Here is a 12,391-nt window from a genome sequence, read left to right as displayed (position 1 = left end):
ACCATGATATATACAGAATTAAAACCTCTCTATTACTTGTCCATGGATATTAAATTTCAACAGTTCATTAAAGCTGGGGAAAGATGACTGCCATCTTCCCTCTACACACACATTCTCTTTTTCACTGACAGGTTCATCTATTCACCCAAATTATAATTGCCTTTGTCTTTTTATTTTTTGTTTCTTTGCAGTGGCTCTCTCTCTTTGCATGGCAACTGTGTCTGTGACAGGGCAGGAGACCTCCAAAGGATGAATTCCCTGGTCAGCACCTCACACCTCCAGCTTGCTGCCTTTGCTCTGGGCACCATAGGCTGGATCCTGTGCACCGTTTCAATGGGAATTGTGGAATGGAGAGTGTGGCATGTGGACAACACCACTGTCATCTCCTCTGGCATTGCCTGGGTGGGGATTTGGAAAGTCTGCTTCATCAGTTACCTTTACGTCTCACCTGGCTACAGAGAACAGTTTTGCCATAAATTCAGTGGCTATGACTCCTTCATTCCCCATGAAATTTACGCTGCTCAGGGTCTCCTGTTGCTCGCCATGTTCATGGGCTTGCTGGGACTGGCTGCTACAATATTTGCTCTGAGAAATGTCTATATGGGAGTCACTCACAAACCTCTCATTGCCCCGTTCTTCCTGGTGGGTGGCTTCTTCTACATATCTGCTGGTCTGTGTGTCCTGATTCCCGTGAGCTGGAATTTCTATTCTGTAACTCACAACCAGAGCATAGCTTTTCCTCCTTCTTTCTACATGCCCTCCAGTCCAGCGGCACAGGAAGCTGGTGCTGCCATTCCTGTTGGGATTGTGGCTGTCATCCTCCTGCTGCTAAGTGGGACATTTTCTCTCTCATACAGATTTCCCATGACTGCAAACACTATCACGAAATCCTGACAGGACAAATCCCCCCATGCTATTTCAGAACAAGAGCATAGTTAAGAGATAAGGACAGCAGCATGAGTGGTTGTAAAGTTAAGGAACTGCAGAATTTAATTTTATTTTATAGTAGCCATGCTATTTTCTTATATGAACCAGTTGAGTCACCATCTTAGTACTCACGTATTAACAGAGGTTTGTCTTTGAGATAACTGCTGTTTAACAGCAAATGTGATCAAATTTTGCCAGTTGTCCTCTTTTGTATATACAAACATTATTGATTAATTTTTTTTTTTGGTGTAAAATGTTTACCATGCTCAAAGAGCTGACTTATAATGAACTGTCCTGTAAGAAAAATGTGAAGTAACATGTATTAAATGTGAATTTCTTTCCTTGTCAGTAGTAAGCTTTTGTTGTTTATTTAGTTACATCTGTAGCAAAGTATGTTTCATGACAAGTCAAGACTTTTAAAACCAATAATATGATTGTCATCATGGTTGTGTCAAATGACTCTTCCCTGAATTGTCTTATAAATGTCTTGCCAGTTTCTCCTCTTCCTCTAGGGCACATAAAGAGCCATTCCTTTATTGCTTCTGTTTTTCTCTCAAGCTATTTGCATTTTATGTTGCAACATGTTTGCCTGTGGGAAAGGTGAGCTCTTTAGTTCTTAATGGAGGCAGAGCCAAAAAGTCTGCAAGTGTTTGCTTCTTCATCTGACACGTCACTGAATCCAAATGTATTGCAAAAGACGGAAATAACCTGTACAAGTTATTACAAAACTAATGTCAAAATCAGTGCTCTCAGTAACCAGGAGTACTCAGGGCAACTCTCAGGGGATGATTCATCTGATGTAGAAATCTATATCCAAACCTGTCACTTCAGGTTCTGTTTATAGTCAATGTAGAGACAAAGACTGCCTTTTCCCAAGATGCCTAGAATGGCTGGGAGATTACATGCTCCCTGAAAACCTTTTTCTCTTAACCCACTGTAATGGCCACAGCTGCTAACTGTGGCACATATAACCAAACTTCACCTAAGAAAAAAAGAAACAGAAATGTCCCAAATACTGCAATAAGGACAATTAAAAAAAAAAAAGTTTAGAGACTGGGAGGAATGAGCCAACAATGTTGACGAACAGATGATCTCTTGAAAGAGGTCCTCAAAATGTCACATTTTTAAAGAAAGGCTACAGAAATCTAAGTAATTTAGTTTTACTCTTTTAATTGTCCTCCATTTTTTAAAATACTCATGGATTCATAGAAAGAAGAAAATAAAATTTTTTAAAAATCTCATAGTTTTTGGACATTGCAAGACAAGGCAAAATGCCAACAAACCAGGACATCTTGCTGGTGGCTGTTACTAGCCCATCTTGTTCTAGCAGTCCAATTTTTCCTATACATCTTCCCCTGGGCCTGACTTTGCTGTACTGTCTGACAAGATAGAAACTCCACAGCACCTTCGTTTCCTCTCCAGTCACTTTTGAACCAGCAGTCTATCTCATCATTGGTAATTTTTTCATTAATGCAAGAATCTTAACTTTTGACTCTATGATGCTGTAAAGCACTTTCAAGTGGTGTTTCAATGAAGGCAGTTTAATAGCTTGTTTCTTATACATTGTTTCCAGTTTGGTTTCTAAAGTACATTCTTTACAATATTGGTAGGTTTTGGTTTTAAAGGTACAAATCAATAGTACTGTCAGTAGTACTGTCATCTCTTCCCTCAAGGCCTACAATAGTATTAGGTTATATCATATTACAGATGTAAGGGAAAAAAAAATCTATCCATGTGTTTATGCCACTAGTAAACTTATTACAGTAGTAAACTACCAATATTCCCTGGCAGGAAATTACAACTTTAGGGGAAAATTACTGATTCTTCAATTCTTTTTGAGTTAATGTATGCACAAAAATGTCAGTAACCCCAACTATATTTGTTAACTATATTCACTAAATCATTGGGTCCATTTGGCTAAAGAAAAAGGAACAAATATCATCAGGGACATGCCAAGTTTCTGTGTTGCTGCCACAGCTGTTTCCACTGGGAATTATATTCATCTGTACTGATACGTGGCTATGAAACATTGGTTGTGTGTCAAACATGACTAGATGGTGAGGAAATTCCTCAGCTAAACACTGGAATAGATTACCTAAGGAGATGTATGGATTCTAAAATAAAGTTTTATCAAAAAAATTTTAGGCAAATAGTGCCAGGAAGACTGTAGGTATGAGTGAGCCCACTACAGGACAGAGGGCTTATCTAGATGGAACTCTTGGCATCCTTTCCCGGGATGGAACTTTTCCCATCCTTTCCTATCTCCCAATAGTCACATGATCCAGATGCTATGTGGATATATGGTAAAATATAATGTATGTTCAAATACTAGTCTATATTAAAACTCCAAGTCCTTCTCTGAAGAAAAGATAAGAAAAAAAATCTTACAGAATCATGGAATCATTTAGGTTGGAAAAGACCTCTGAGATAATCGAGTCCAACCTTTGGTGATCACTTTGTCAGCCAGACCATGGCCCTGAGTGCTATGTCCAGCTGTTCCCTGAACACCTCCAAGGATGGTGACTGCACCATCTCTCTGAGCAGCCCATTCCAATGCCTGACAAACCTCTCAGTGAAGAATTTCCTCCTGATGACCAGCCTGAACCTCCCCTGGCACAGCTTGAGGCCGTTTCCTCTTGGCCTGTCACTGGTTGCCTGTGAGAAGAGACGGACACACCTGGCTACACTGTCTTTTAAGGAAGTCATAGAGAATGATCAGGTCAACCATGAGCCTCATTCCTCTAGGCTATTCTTAGCTCACAACAAAGGAGACACAAAACTTCCATTGATTTCAATGCATTGAGCCTGTCTGACCTTGATCCACCAGGGCAGTGTGATTCATTAAAATTAAGTGAATGTCTGTATTCAACACAATTTTGATACTGGAGGAAAGCAGAGCCCCTGTGCTTTTCCTTCACCAGCAAGGTGGCATAGTTTCTTTGGGTATATTTATGTGACACATTTGTTTTAGATTTGAGAAGCTAAGTTACCTTTCAGTAGGTCTGTTTGTTACCATGTCAGTTGTGCTTATATAGGTACTTTTAGAGGTTGTCTGTAAAACCAGGCAACTGAAATGGTTTTGGTTTAAAACTTAAAGATACAAAATTATTCTGGAAGACTATTTTTAACCTAGACTGCTTTAGAGACCTACTCAATAGCCTGGCCCCACACTCATTTGTAGCAGCACAATTGAGGACAGGCAGGAAGCTGTAATGCAGGCAGGAGTGAGTGGCCAGGGCTGTGAGGTAGGGAGATAAGGGGCAAAAACCTCCTAAGCAAATTTCACCACAGAATAGATCATATCATGAAGCTCTGTCTCCAGCTTCAGTGCAAACTGGGACCTGCTCCCTCCCCAGTGACAGCACCGCTTGCCTTGCGGGCTCCACCCTGTCTAGGAATGTCTCCACACTGGCCTTAGCCTACACATAAACCAGTCTCACTTTATTTTTTCTGAGTTTACCATAAACAAGTACCTTGTGATTCACTCACATGTCTGAAATCACTGCTGGGGGAATAATCTGAATACCAAGACCCCCTTTGAGTTCTGCTGGTGAGGCCCCCATCTTTGACCTCCATAACATACTCCTTGGCATTAATCCACCCCAGGATGCATTTTCTTAATCTTACTTACATGTACCATCTACCTCATTTGTCCATTCATGGCCACAGACCAAAAAATATATGAATATATTTTCAATATTCCTCTAGGACGGATGATCAAATAGAGAATGGAGCTGAACAGTGCCTGACAGAAACAGCCCCACAGCACAAAGCCTGCTGAGTTTTTCCCCCCAGATGAATACGCAATTCAGGACAACTGTCATTTGTGTTCAGGCAAAGGACGCAGGATGAACTGGAGACATTGTAGTGCAGAGTAGGTCATCAAATTAGTCAGGTAAACAAAATTTTTATTTGAATCAGCAGTTCTACATGAAGACAGTCTCAGTTGCAGATTTAGCTGATTTAAAACAATGTTAAGCTCAGAAAGAAATGTCTTTGTTGTCACATGGCTTATGATATATTACAATGATGAGAAAGGAGGTTGTTTTCATGGATATTTTTAGACCTTCAACTATTTTCCCCTTAGATTGGAAAAACTGAAATGTCACAGCCAATTTCCTCCTCTTTGGGCCATGAAATACTTTAGGACAAAGAGGTTTTGCTTAAAAAAATGTAAGTCTGGCTGGCATAGTGTTGATGGCAAATTGTTTTCTTAAAATAGGAAACCAATGTACATTAAATTAAGGGTTCCCAGAAGAGACATGTTCTCTGTGAAAAATATACCTTTTTCAAAACTGAATTGGGATTCCTTGCATTTTTGCCAGCATCTGTATATCTGTATTGTCAAATCCAGTATCAGCTCATAAAAACATATTTTTCAACTGACCTATTTCCCTTTCCACTGCTCAGATAATTTAATGTTTCCCTTGCTTGAGAGGGTTCAATAATTAGCTGGGTGCTTTGGAGTGTGCTGGCTCTTAATTACTGTGTCAAAACCAACTGCATGCCAAACAAGAAAATATAAGTGAATCTCATCTCAGAATTATAAACCAAATAAATACTGACTTAAAATTGGGAATGGAGTACAGCATGCAGTGTTAATACCCAGTTCACAGAAGGCCACATCACTGCCTTCCTCTTGGGTTATAGTGGGAAAGATCAAGTATGAAGTTAATTCCCTGGATGCTATTTGAAGAAGCACATACATTCTGACTGGCCAAGGTTACTTCATGTGCAGGCTGATTTTCAGCAGCTGAATACGTGGCCCCATTATAATATAAATAGGGAAAGGTAAAAAATTAGAGTGGGTGAGGTAGCACGTGAGAAATAGAATGAGAGGCATTCATGGTACCCAGCACTACATAGGTGCACTGCAGCTGCCAGCTGACTGAAATTAAGGGCAAGGGGGGGAATCCCTTGAACACCAGAAATGCTTAAAATACCCTGAAGAGTACAGAACTAGAAATGAAGCATTCACTGGTTGGGGAAGAGATTTGAAATATTGGTGTTCTTGCTGAACACGGAGATGTTTCATCTATCTCTGTAAGAACTACATAATACCCAGTAGCTATCCCTGGCTAAAAAAAAGATCTTGGGGGAATTTGAAATCACTTCAAGTCAGAACCCTAGTGATTTATCCATAAAATGCTGTGGTCATCCACTTACTTGACTTTCAAAAGCCCTACTGAAAAGCTTCATTGGTCTGCATGCAACTTTCAGAATAATTGATTTCAGTGGACCTCACATCTGAGCTTTAGTATTCCAAATATGTGTAAGGGGCACATATTTGACACACAAATTTTCCTTACAACAGTTACCCATTTGTAAAATAAAGATAGTAGCAACTCACAGAAAGGTATGATAATGAATACATTTAAGTATAAAGATTGGTATGATGGAAGCCACAGAAAGTATTACAATAGATCTGCTGAAGCACTTGTTTGTGTTCATACTCTGAAGCCAGACTCAGGGATGCAGGGGTCCCCTGGGTGTGTGATGCTGCCTTGCTGTTACCAACTGAGCAGAGACAGAAGAGGAATGGTGTCATGCAAGGCAAAGGGGGAAAAACTGGGACAGCAAGGGAAAAGGAAGAAGAAAGAGAGGGAATGAAAGGGAAAAAGAGGCAGATTGTAGGATGCTATAAAAATAAACAAAATTAGTACTGATTGACATCATGATAATAAATATTTGACTAACAAGTGATTTTGTCAAATCTGGAAAAAAAGGATAAACAAAAAAGAAGAAATCATGTTTCAAAGAGAAGCCAAAATGAACAACACAAATGTCACATGAAAAGGGAGGTAGATGATACAGAAGGCAACACTGCAAAACAGCAGAGGGGGCCCACCATGCCTACATCTAACCAGAGCAACTTTGGCAGAGTCCTCCTTGAGGGCAATGACTTCGATGGGAACTACATCCTTTGCAGCACTGCGGACATCAGGGACTCCACTGACAAAGTGCCAGCAGCAACCATGTGTGCTGAGCCCCACTCTGCTGCCCAGGCCAGGAAATAAAGTAATTCACTGTACTTCCCTCTGCCCCCCATATATCCATCCTGGATGTGCTTGCCAATGGCATGTCTGTGGCACTTGTCAGAGGTGTCTGCACCATGCCCTGTTTGGTACCACCACCAGCTGGTGTGCATGAGCTAAGCTGGGCTGGATGCTGAGTGTCACCTCCCGTGCAGCACCAAGCACGGCTTACCAGGGACACCTCTGGCATCTCCTCCAGCACTGCTCAGGTGGGAACTGGGAAACTTGAATGCCCACTGCAGAGTCTCCAGGGACTTTTCAACAAAGGTCTATCACAGAGTTAAGATCAGTGAAGACTTTACCCCCGGAAACATTGGTTGTTCAGAAGATTTCACTGGCTGCTACAATTCTGGGAGCACTAGGAATGACCTACAAGCTTTGTTCTAAGAAATAGTTATAAGGGATGTGCTCAAAATCCACATATCAGCTTTTTCCTAGCTGGGGGGGGAGGGGTGTGGAAAATTATCACTGGCCTATGTGTGTTAATCCCTGAGAGCTGCAGTTTCTGGTGTGCAGCATAAGCCGCGGTGTCTCATTTCCCCCTCTGCCCACGCCAGCCTGGGGCACAGGAAGCCGCTGCTGCCGCTCCTGCCGGCATCGCTTGTCCTGCTGCTCGCAGAGGGACCTTTCCTTTTAACATAAACATGCCATTGTGCTGGATGCCAAGGCTCCTTCTGATAAAACAGGCCTCAGATGCCTGCGAGAAATGTGAGGCAGGGCCACAGCATAAACATAGCAAACCAGTGACTTCATCTGCCCAAGGAGCTCTCTGGGTTCAGCTGAGACTCTTCAGTGACAATCATCCATTGCTGTTATTCAAGGGAATGGAAATACACTCTGTGACTAATTATTTTCAGACTAAGAATTATTTTTTATTAGCTAACTTTGAAACACTGCTGTGTTTCATACAGGTTCCTGAGTTCACTTCAGTGTTGCTGACGAGTGTTATTTCTTAAGTGACCTACACAGGTTGGGCTTCTGTTTTTCAGAGATATCTAAATTCAGTGTTCATTTAATTAAATTTTGCCTGCTGCAATACAATGCTGCATCAATGATTCCTTTACCAAAAAGGCAAAAATGATGCTTTTTTAATAACATTGTTTTAGAACTAAACTGCACTATTTAGCACAAAGATCATGGCCTACATTACACACAATATTTGCCCTGGTTAAGTATAGATTTAAATATTTTAACCTAGAAATAAAATAGGATTGTGGAAGTCACTATACTTTTTAATGTAAGGGTTTCAAACTAACTGATATGATATCCCACTGGCAGGAATGCACTGAGCACATGCCAGTTTATCCTATCTCTCTGCAAGCCTACACCATGAAAACATATCCCAAGAGCCTATCAATGGGATAAGTCACAAGAGCCTTAATAATTTATCTTCTTTCTATTTCTCAGAAATGTTTGTATCCACCAGAACATCTCTCTATAAATAGCTTCATTTCCAGTGATAACCCATGAATTCTCAGACTTACATTTTGCAGCTGTAAATAGTAAACATTGCTTGGTGTGCTAATAGTTCAGAATTCCCAAATGATCCTGGTGATGTTCAAAACCAATACTGACATTCCCCAAAACTGGTGGCATCTTCAGTGCTCCCAGGGCCCTGCTAGCTGCCATGCTCAGCCCAGGCCTCAGAACCTGCTGTCATGTGCTGCTCTTGCTTTTGAAATGCTGGTTGTCAGTCCACTTGAAGAATGAATTAACACTACCCATACGTCAGAAGGAATTTGTCCGCAAATTTCACAAGCTTTGACATGAACATTTAAGCAGCAGTCTCATAAAGATCATTACAAATGGTCAGAAAAAGTTGCTTCTGAATAAAAGCATTTCTTGCTTTTCAGAGGCCCAGAAGTGCTTCAGAAAATCTTCGTATTTGTGGCAGCAAATACAAAGTACTCTGGAGTAGATATAAGCAAAACTAACCTGAGTTTGAAAAGACAATTCAGGCTTTTAGCCTGAAAAGTGAATCTTACAGGAATCTGATTATGGAAGTCAGAGGGAATTTACAAAAGTACTCAGCATCTTGCAGGATTGCTTTTTAATTTTAGTCTAAAAAGGCTGAGCTCTGATCTGCAAAAGTGCCTAAGGATATACTGTGAAAACTTCTTGGTTTAAACTAAACAAAAAACTAGGCACTTTGAAGAAAACTATCAGAAGCCCATAACACCCAAATTCTCCATTATTTTATTTGCAAGTCATGTTTCTAGAAAATCTGATGAGGAACTCCAATTCTTTTTAAACTATCCTTATTTTAATGTCCAGTGTGATACCTTAAGAGATCTAAGACTTTTTCTTGTCTAAATAACCAGTGCAATCTGGAGATCACACAAGCATATCAGCAGTGAAGGACAAGCCACTGGAGGCATAGTAGAAGAGCAACATTGGACAGAGGAATAATAAAAAAAAAAGTCATGAGAGGTAAAGAAGAAACTTGAGTAAGTCACTGAGGACAAAATAGTGAGAGAAGAATTCAGAAGGAAGACAAAAAGAGTAAGTTACTCAGAGAGAGAAGGTGGCTGGCCTGTAATTTCATGGCTGACAGAGCACCTAGTGCTCCAACCCAGAGAGCATAGGGCAGGTACATGTGACAGTGAAGAATGCAAGCAACTGCAGATTTATATAACATGTACAAAATATATTTTTTATTACACAGAAGCCTTGGCAGTTCCTGTCCTCATATGTGTGTTCATCTGCCTAAGCCTTTCTCAGGAGTTAACTTTTGGAATTAAAGGGATTTGTAAACTGATGGCAAACATCTTATTTTAGATGACCAGCATCATCATCCTGAGAAAGTATATCCATGTACTCCCAACTAATAGCTTTCTCTGGCCATTCACTGCTGAAGAATTATGCTGTGATAGGAAGATTTAACCCCAAATCCAGTTTAATCCTTTGTTTACATAAAGTCTTAGAAATCATGCTCAGTTACTGGAAAGCCAGCAGAGGAAGCCCACATTAACACAGCCTTTTACAAATGCTTTCTCTGATTATTTCAGCGCTAACACATAAGCAAATGTCCCAATGAAAAAGAGCTCTTTGTCTTTTAAAGCAAGAACAGTTTACAGTAGAGTGGATACACCAGATAGGAGGAGCTTCTGCTTTCAAGCTTTTACTAATCACAAACACTTTTGTATCAGGCCACTTTGGCAGATTGGTATTGGTGACCAAAGTCTGGTTTAAGAACCGCAAAAATGCTGTTACCCAGCTCCTGTGGTGATTTAATCTCTGAGCAATGCCAGACACACAACTGTTGGGAGATGCATTCATGTCTGTAGCACTCAGAAAATTGTTTGCATTGCTCAGACAACACCTGGAAGGCTGAACCAAGGATTGGTGATTTAATTACCATTAAAAGTAAGCAAGTAGCTACAGATACCAGCTTGGTTTTAAGACAGGCTGCCTTTTTGCCAAATCATCACTGGGAAAAAAATTATCAACTGACATCATAAAATGAAACCAATTAACATTAGTTGGGAAACTCAATAATGAGTCTTGTCCTGTAATAGATAAACACAAAAATTAAATATTCCTGATAACTCTACTAACCTTAGTTCAGCCTTCTTGGAGTAACCATCTGGCCATGGGATTATGAAAAAACCCCAGCACATTGTTTGTGATTTTTGTGCTAGTCATTTGAATCATAAAAGGAAATAATCTTGACTGAGAAACTTTCTACTCACATGAAAGGCATGAAAGAAAATATTTTTCTTACAACTTAAGCAAAATTGTTTACAAAGAAAGATGCCTCTTAAAATAATTTGGTCAAATGTTTTAGACCACAGATGCAACTGCAGGACTGAACACTTGCAACGACCATCCATGACAGATTTCCTTAAGGGAAATCATCATAAAATAGTTTGGCTTGGAAGGGATCTTTAAAGCTTGTCTAGTCCAACCCCTCTGCAAGGAGCAGGGACATCTTCAATGAGATCAGGTTGCTCACAGACCCATCCAACCTGCCCTTGAATGTTTCCAAGGATGGGCATCCACAACCTCTCTAGGCAACCAATTACTGTGTTTCACCATCCTCGTTGTAAAAATCTTCTTCCTTATCTCTAATCTAAATTGATCATCCGTTAGTTTAAAACCATTACCCCTTGTCCTATCACAACAGACCCTGTTAAATCTACCTCCTAAATTCTCCATGTTGATGAAGTGAAAGTTTTCCAGTTAAACAACTCAATCAAAACCTTAGGATAGTAATTTGAGGATTTTTTTGGAGATGCAGCCCACTAGAGTAAAACAAGCAATATTATGCCACTGCTACAAGGTTCTGAAATTTTTCCTTTGACTCTCCTGCTGGAGGCATGGACCAGGCTGAGGAATGAGATGGTGTCAATCTCAGACAAAGGTCTGGATGTTCACATGTTGGACTCAAAGATCTTGGAGGTCTTTTCCAACACTAGTAATTGAATGATTCTGTGTTAACATCCTCTATTATGTGAATTTAAGAAGCCCCGAAACATTTTATAGCTTTTTTCCCCCATCATAGTGAATGAGAATTAAATTCTGTATTTTTCTTCAATCAGGTATTAAAAGAAAACTTACCTGCAGACCCCATGGAAAGAGCAAAACACCACAAACGGTTGAATGTCTGGAAACTCTGGGGACACCCTGTTCCTCTGACCCTTCTGCTTTTAAAGAAATGTGCTCTTGTGATAGAAAATAGTGATTAACAACCTCTCAGGCATTTTTTAATGACTGTCACTGCATGTTGTGAGGGGCTGAATACATTAAAGCTTTGCAGGATACAACGTAGACTTCAGGTCACCCCAGAACTCTGGCCTTCTTTTCTGTAAATTCATTCTGATGCCAAGCACTTGGTTTTCAGGGAATGTTTAGTTTTCTTCATGGCCAGCATTGCACCCGACAAAGATGTGACAACAGCTGATCACTTTCAGTTAGCAATTTCCTGTTCATCATTTTTATCTTGCCTAATTGGAACTGCTTTCCAGGTATTAGGGTGGGGTTTGTATATAGTATCAATGTTTCCTATAGAATGGAGACTGTGGAATACTGAGGTCACTACTTTCAGCTCATTTGTGGATGTTTCATGATTCAGACACTGGAAAGCCCCACATTATTTCAAAGAAATTTTCTAAAAGCTTTTGTCATTTGTTATATAATCCTCCTGTCTCTACAGGAGTTATTGCCCACCAAGAGTGCTCTATAATAGCTGCTGCCATAAGATAGCAAGGACACAGTTGGACCACTTTGCCCTGCGGGATATCTCCAGCTAAGAGTTTCAAAAATATCTCATTTTACCTAGTGGGAGGAATCCTGACCACCTTTCCTATAAACTGTTTCAATGCCAGTAATCTTGAGTTCCATTAGTATTTTAAAAATCAAGGCATTTCTTTTTCTCCTGAATTCAAATACGCCTCCAGCCCAGGACAAGGTTCCTTCTCAGGCAGCTG

At 40.2% G+C, this 12,391-nt stretch overlaps 1 protein-coding gene across 1 annotated transcript; it reads left to right on the top strand.

Annotated features, from left to right (window-relative positions):
- Positions 1 to 249: 249 nt before the first annotated feature.
- Positions 250 to 894, top strand: CLDN34 (claudin 34). Its single transcript, XM_030960204.1, has one exon. It carries the CDS (start codon positions 250 to 252, stop codon positions 892 to 894), a length of 645 nt encoding a protein of 214 aa, XP_030816064.1.
- The last annotated feature ends 11,497 nt before the right edge of the window (positions 895 to 12,391 follow it).

The sequence above is a fragment of the Camarhynchus parvulus genome, chromosome 1 (genome assembly GCF_901933205.1).
Source record: "Camarhynchus parvulus chromosome 1, STF_HiC, whole genome shotgun sequence".
Classification (NCBI taxonomy): domain Eukaryota; kingdom Metazoa; phylum Chordata; class Aves; order Passeriformes; family Thraupidae; genus Camarhynchus; species Camarhynchus parvulus.
The sequence above is the reverse complement of the archived record's forward strand: the minus strand, read 5'-3'. Positions and strand labels throughout refer to the sequence as shown.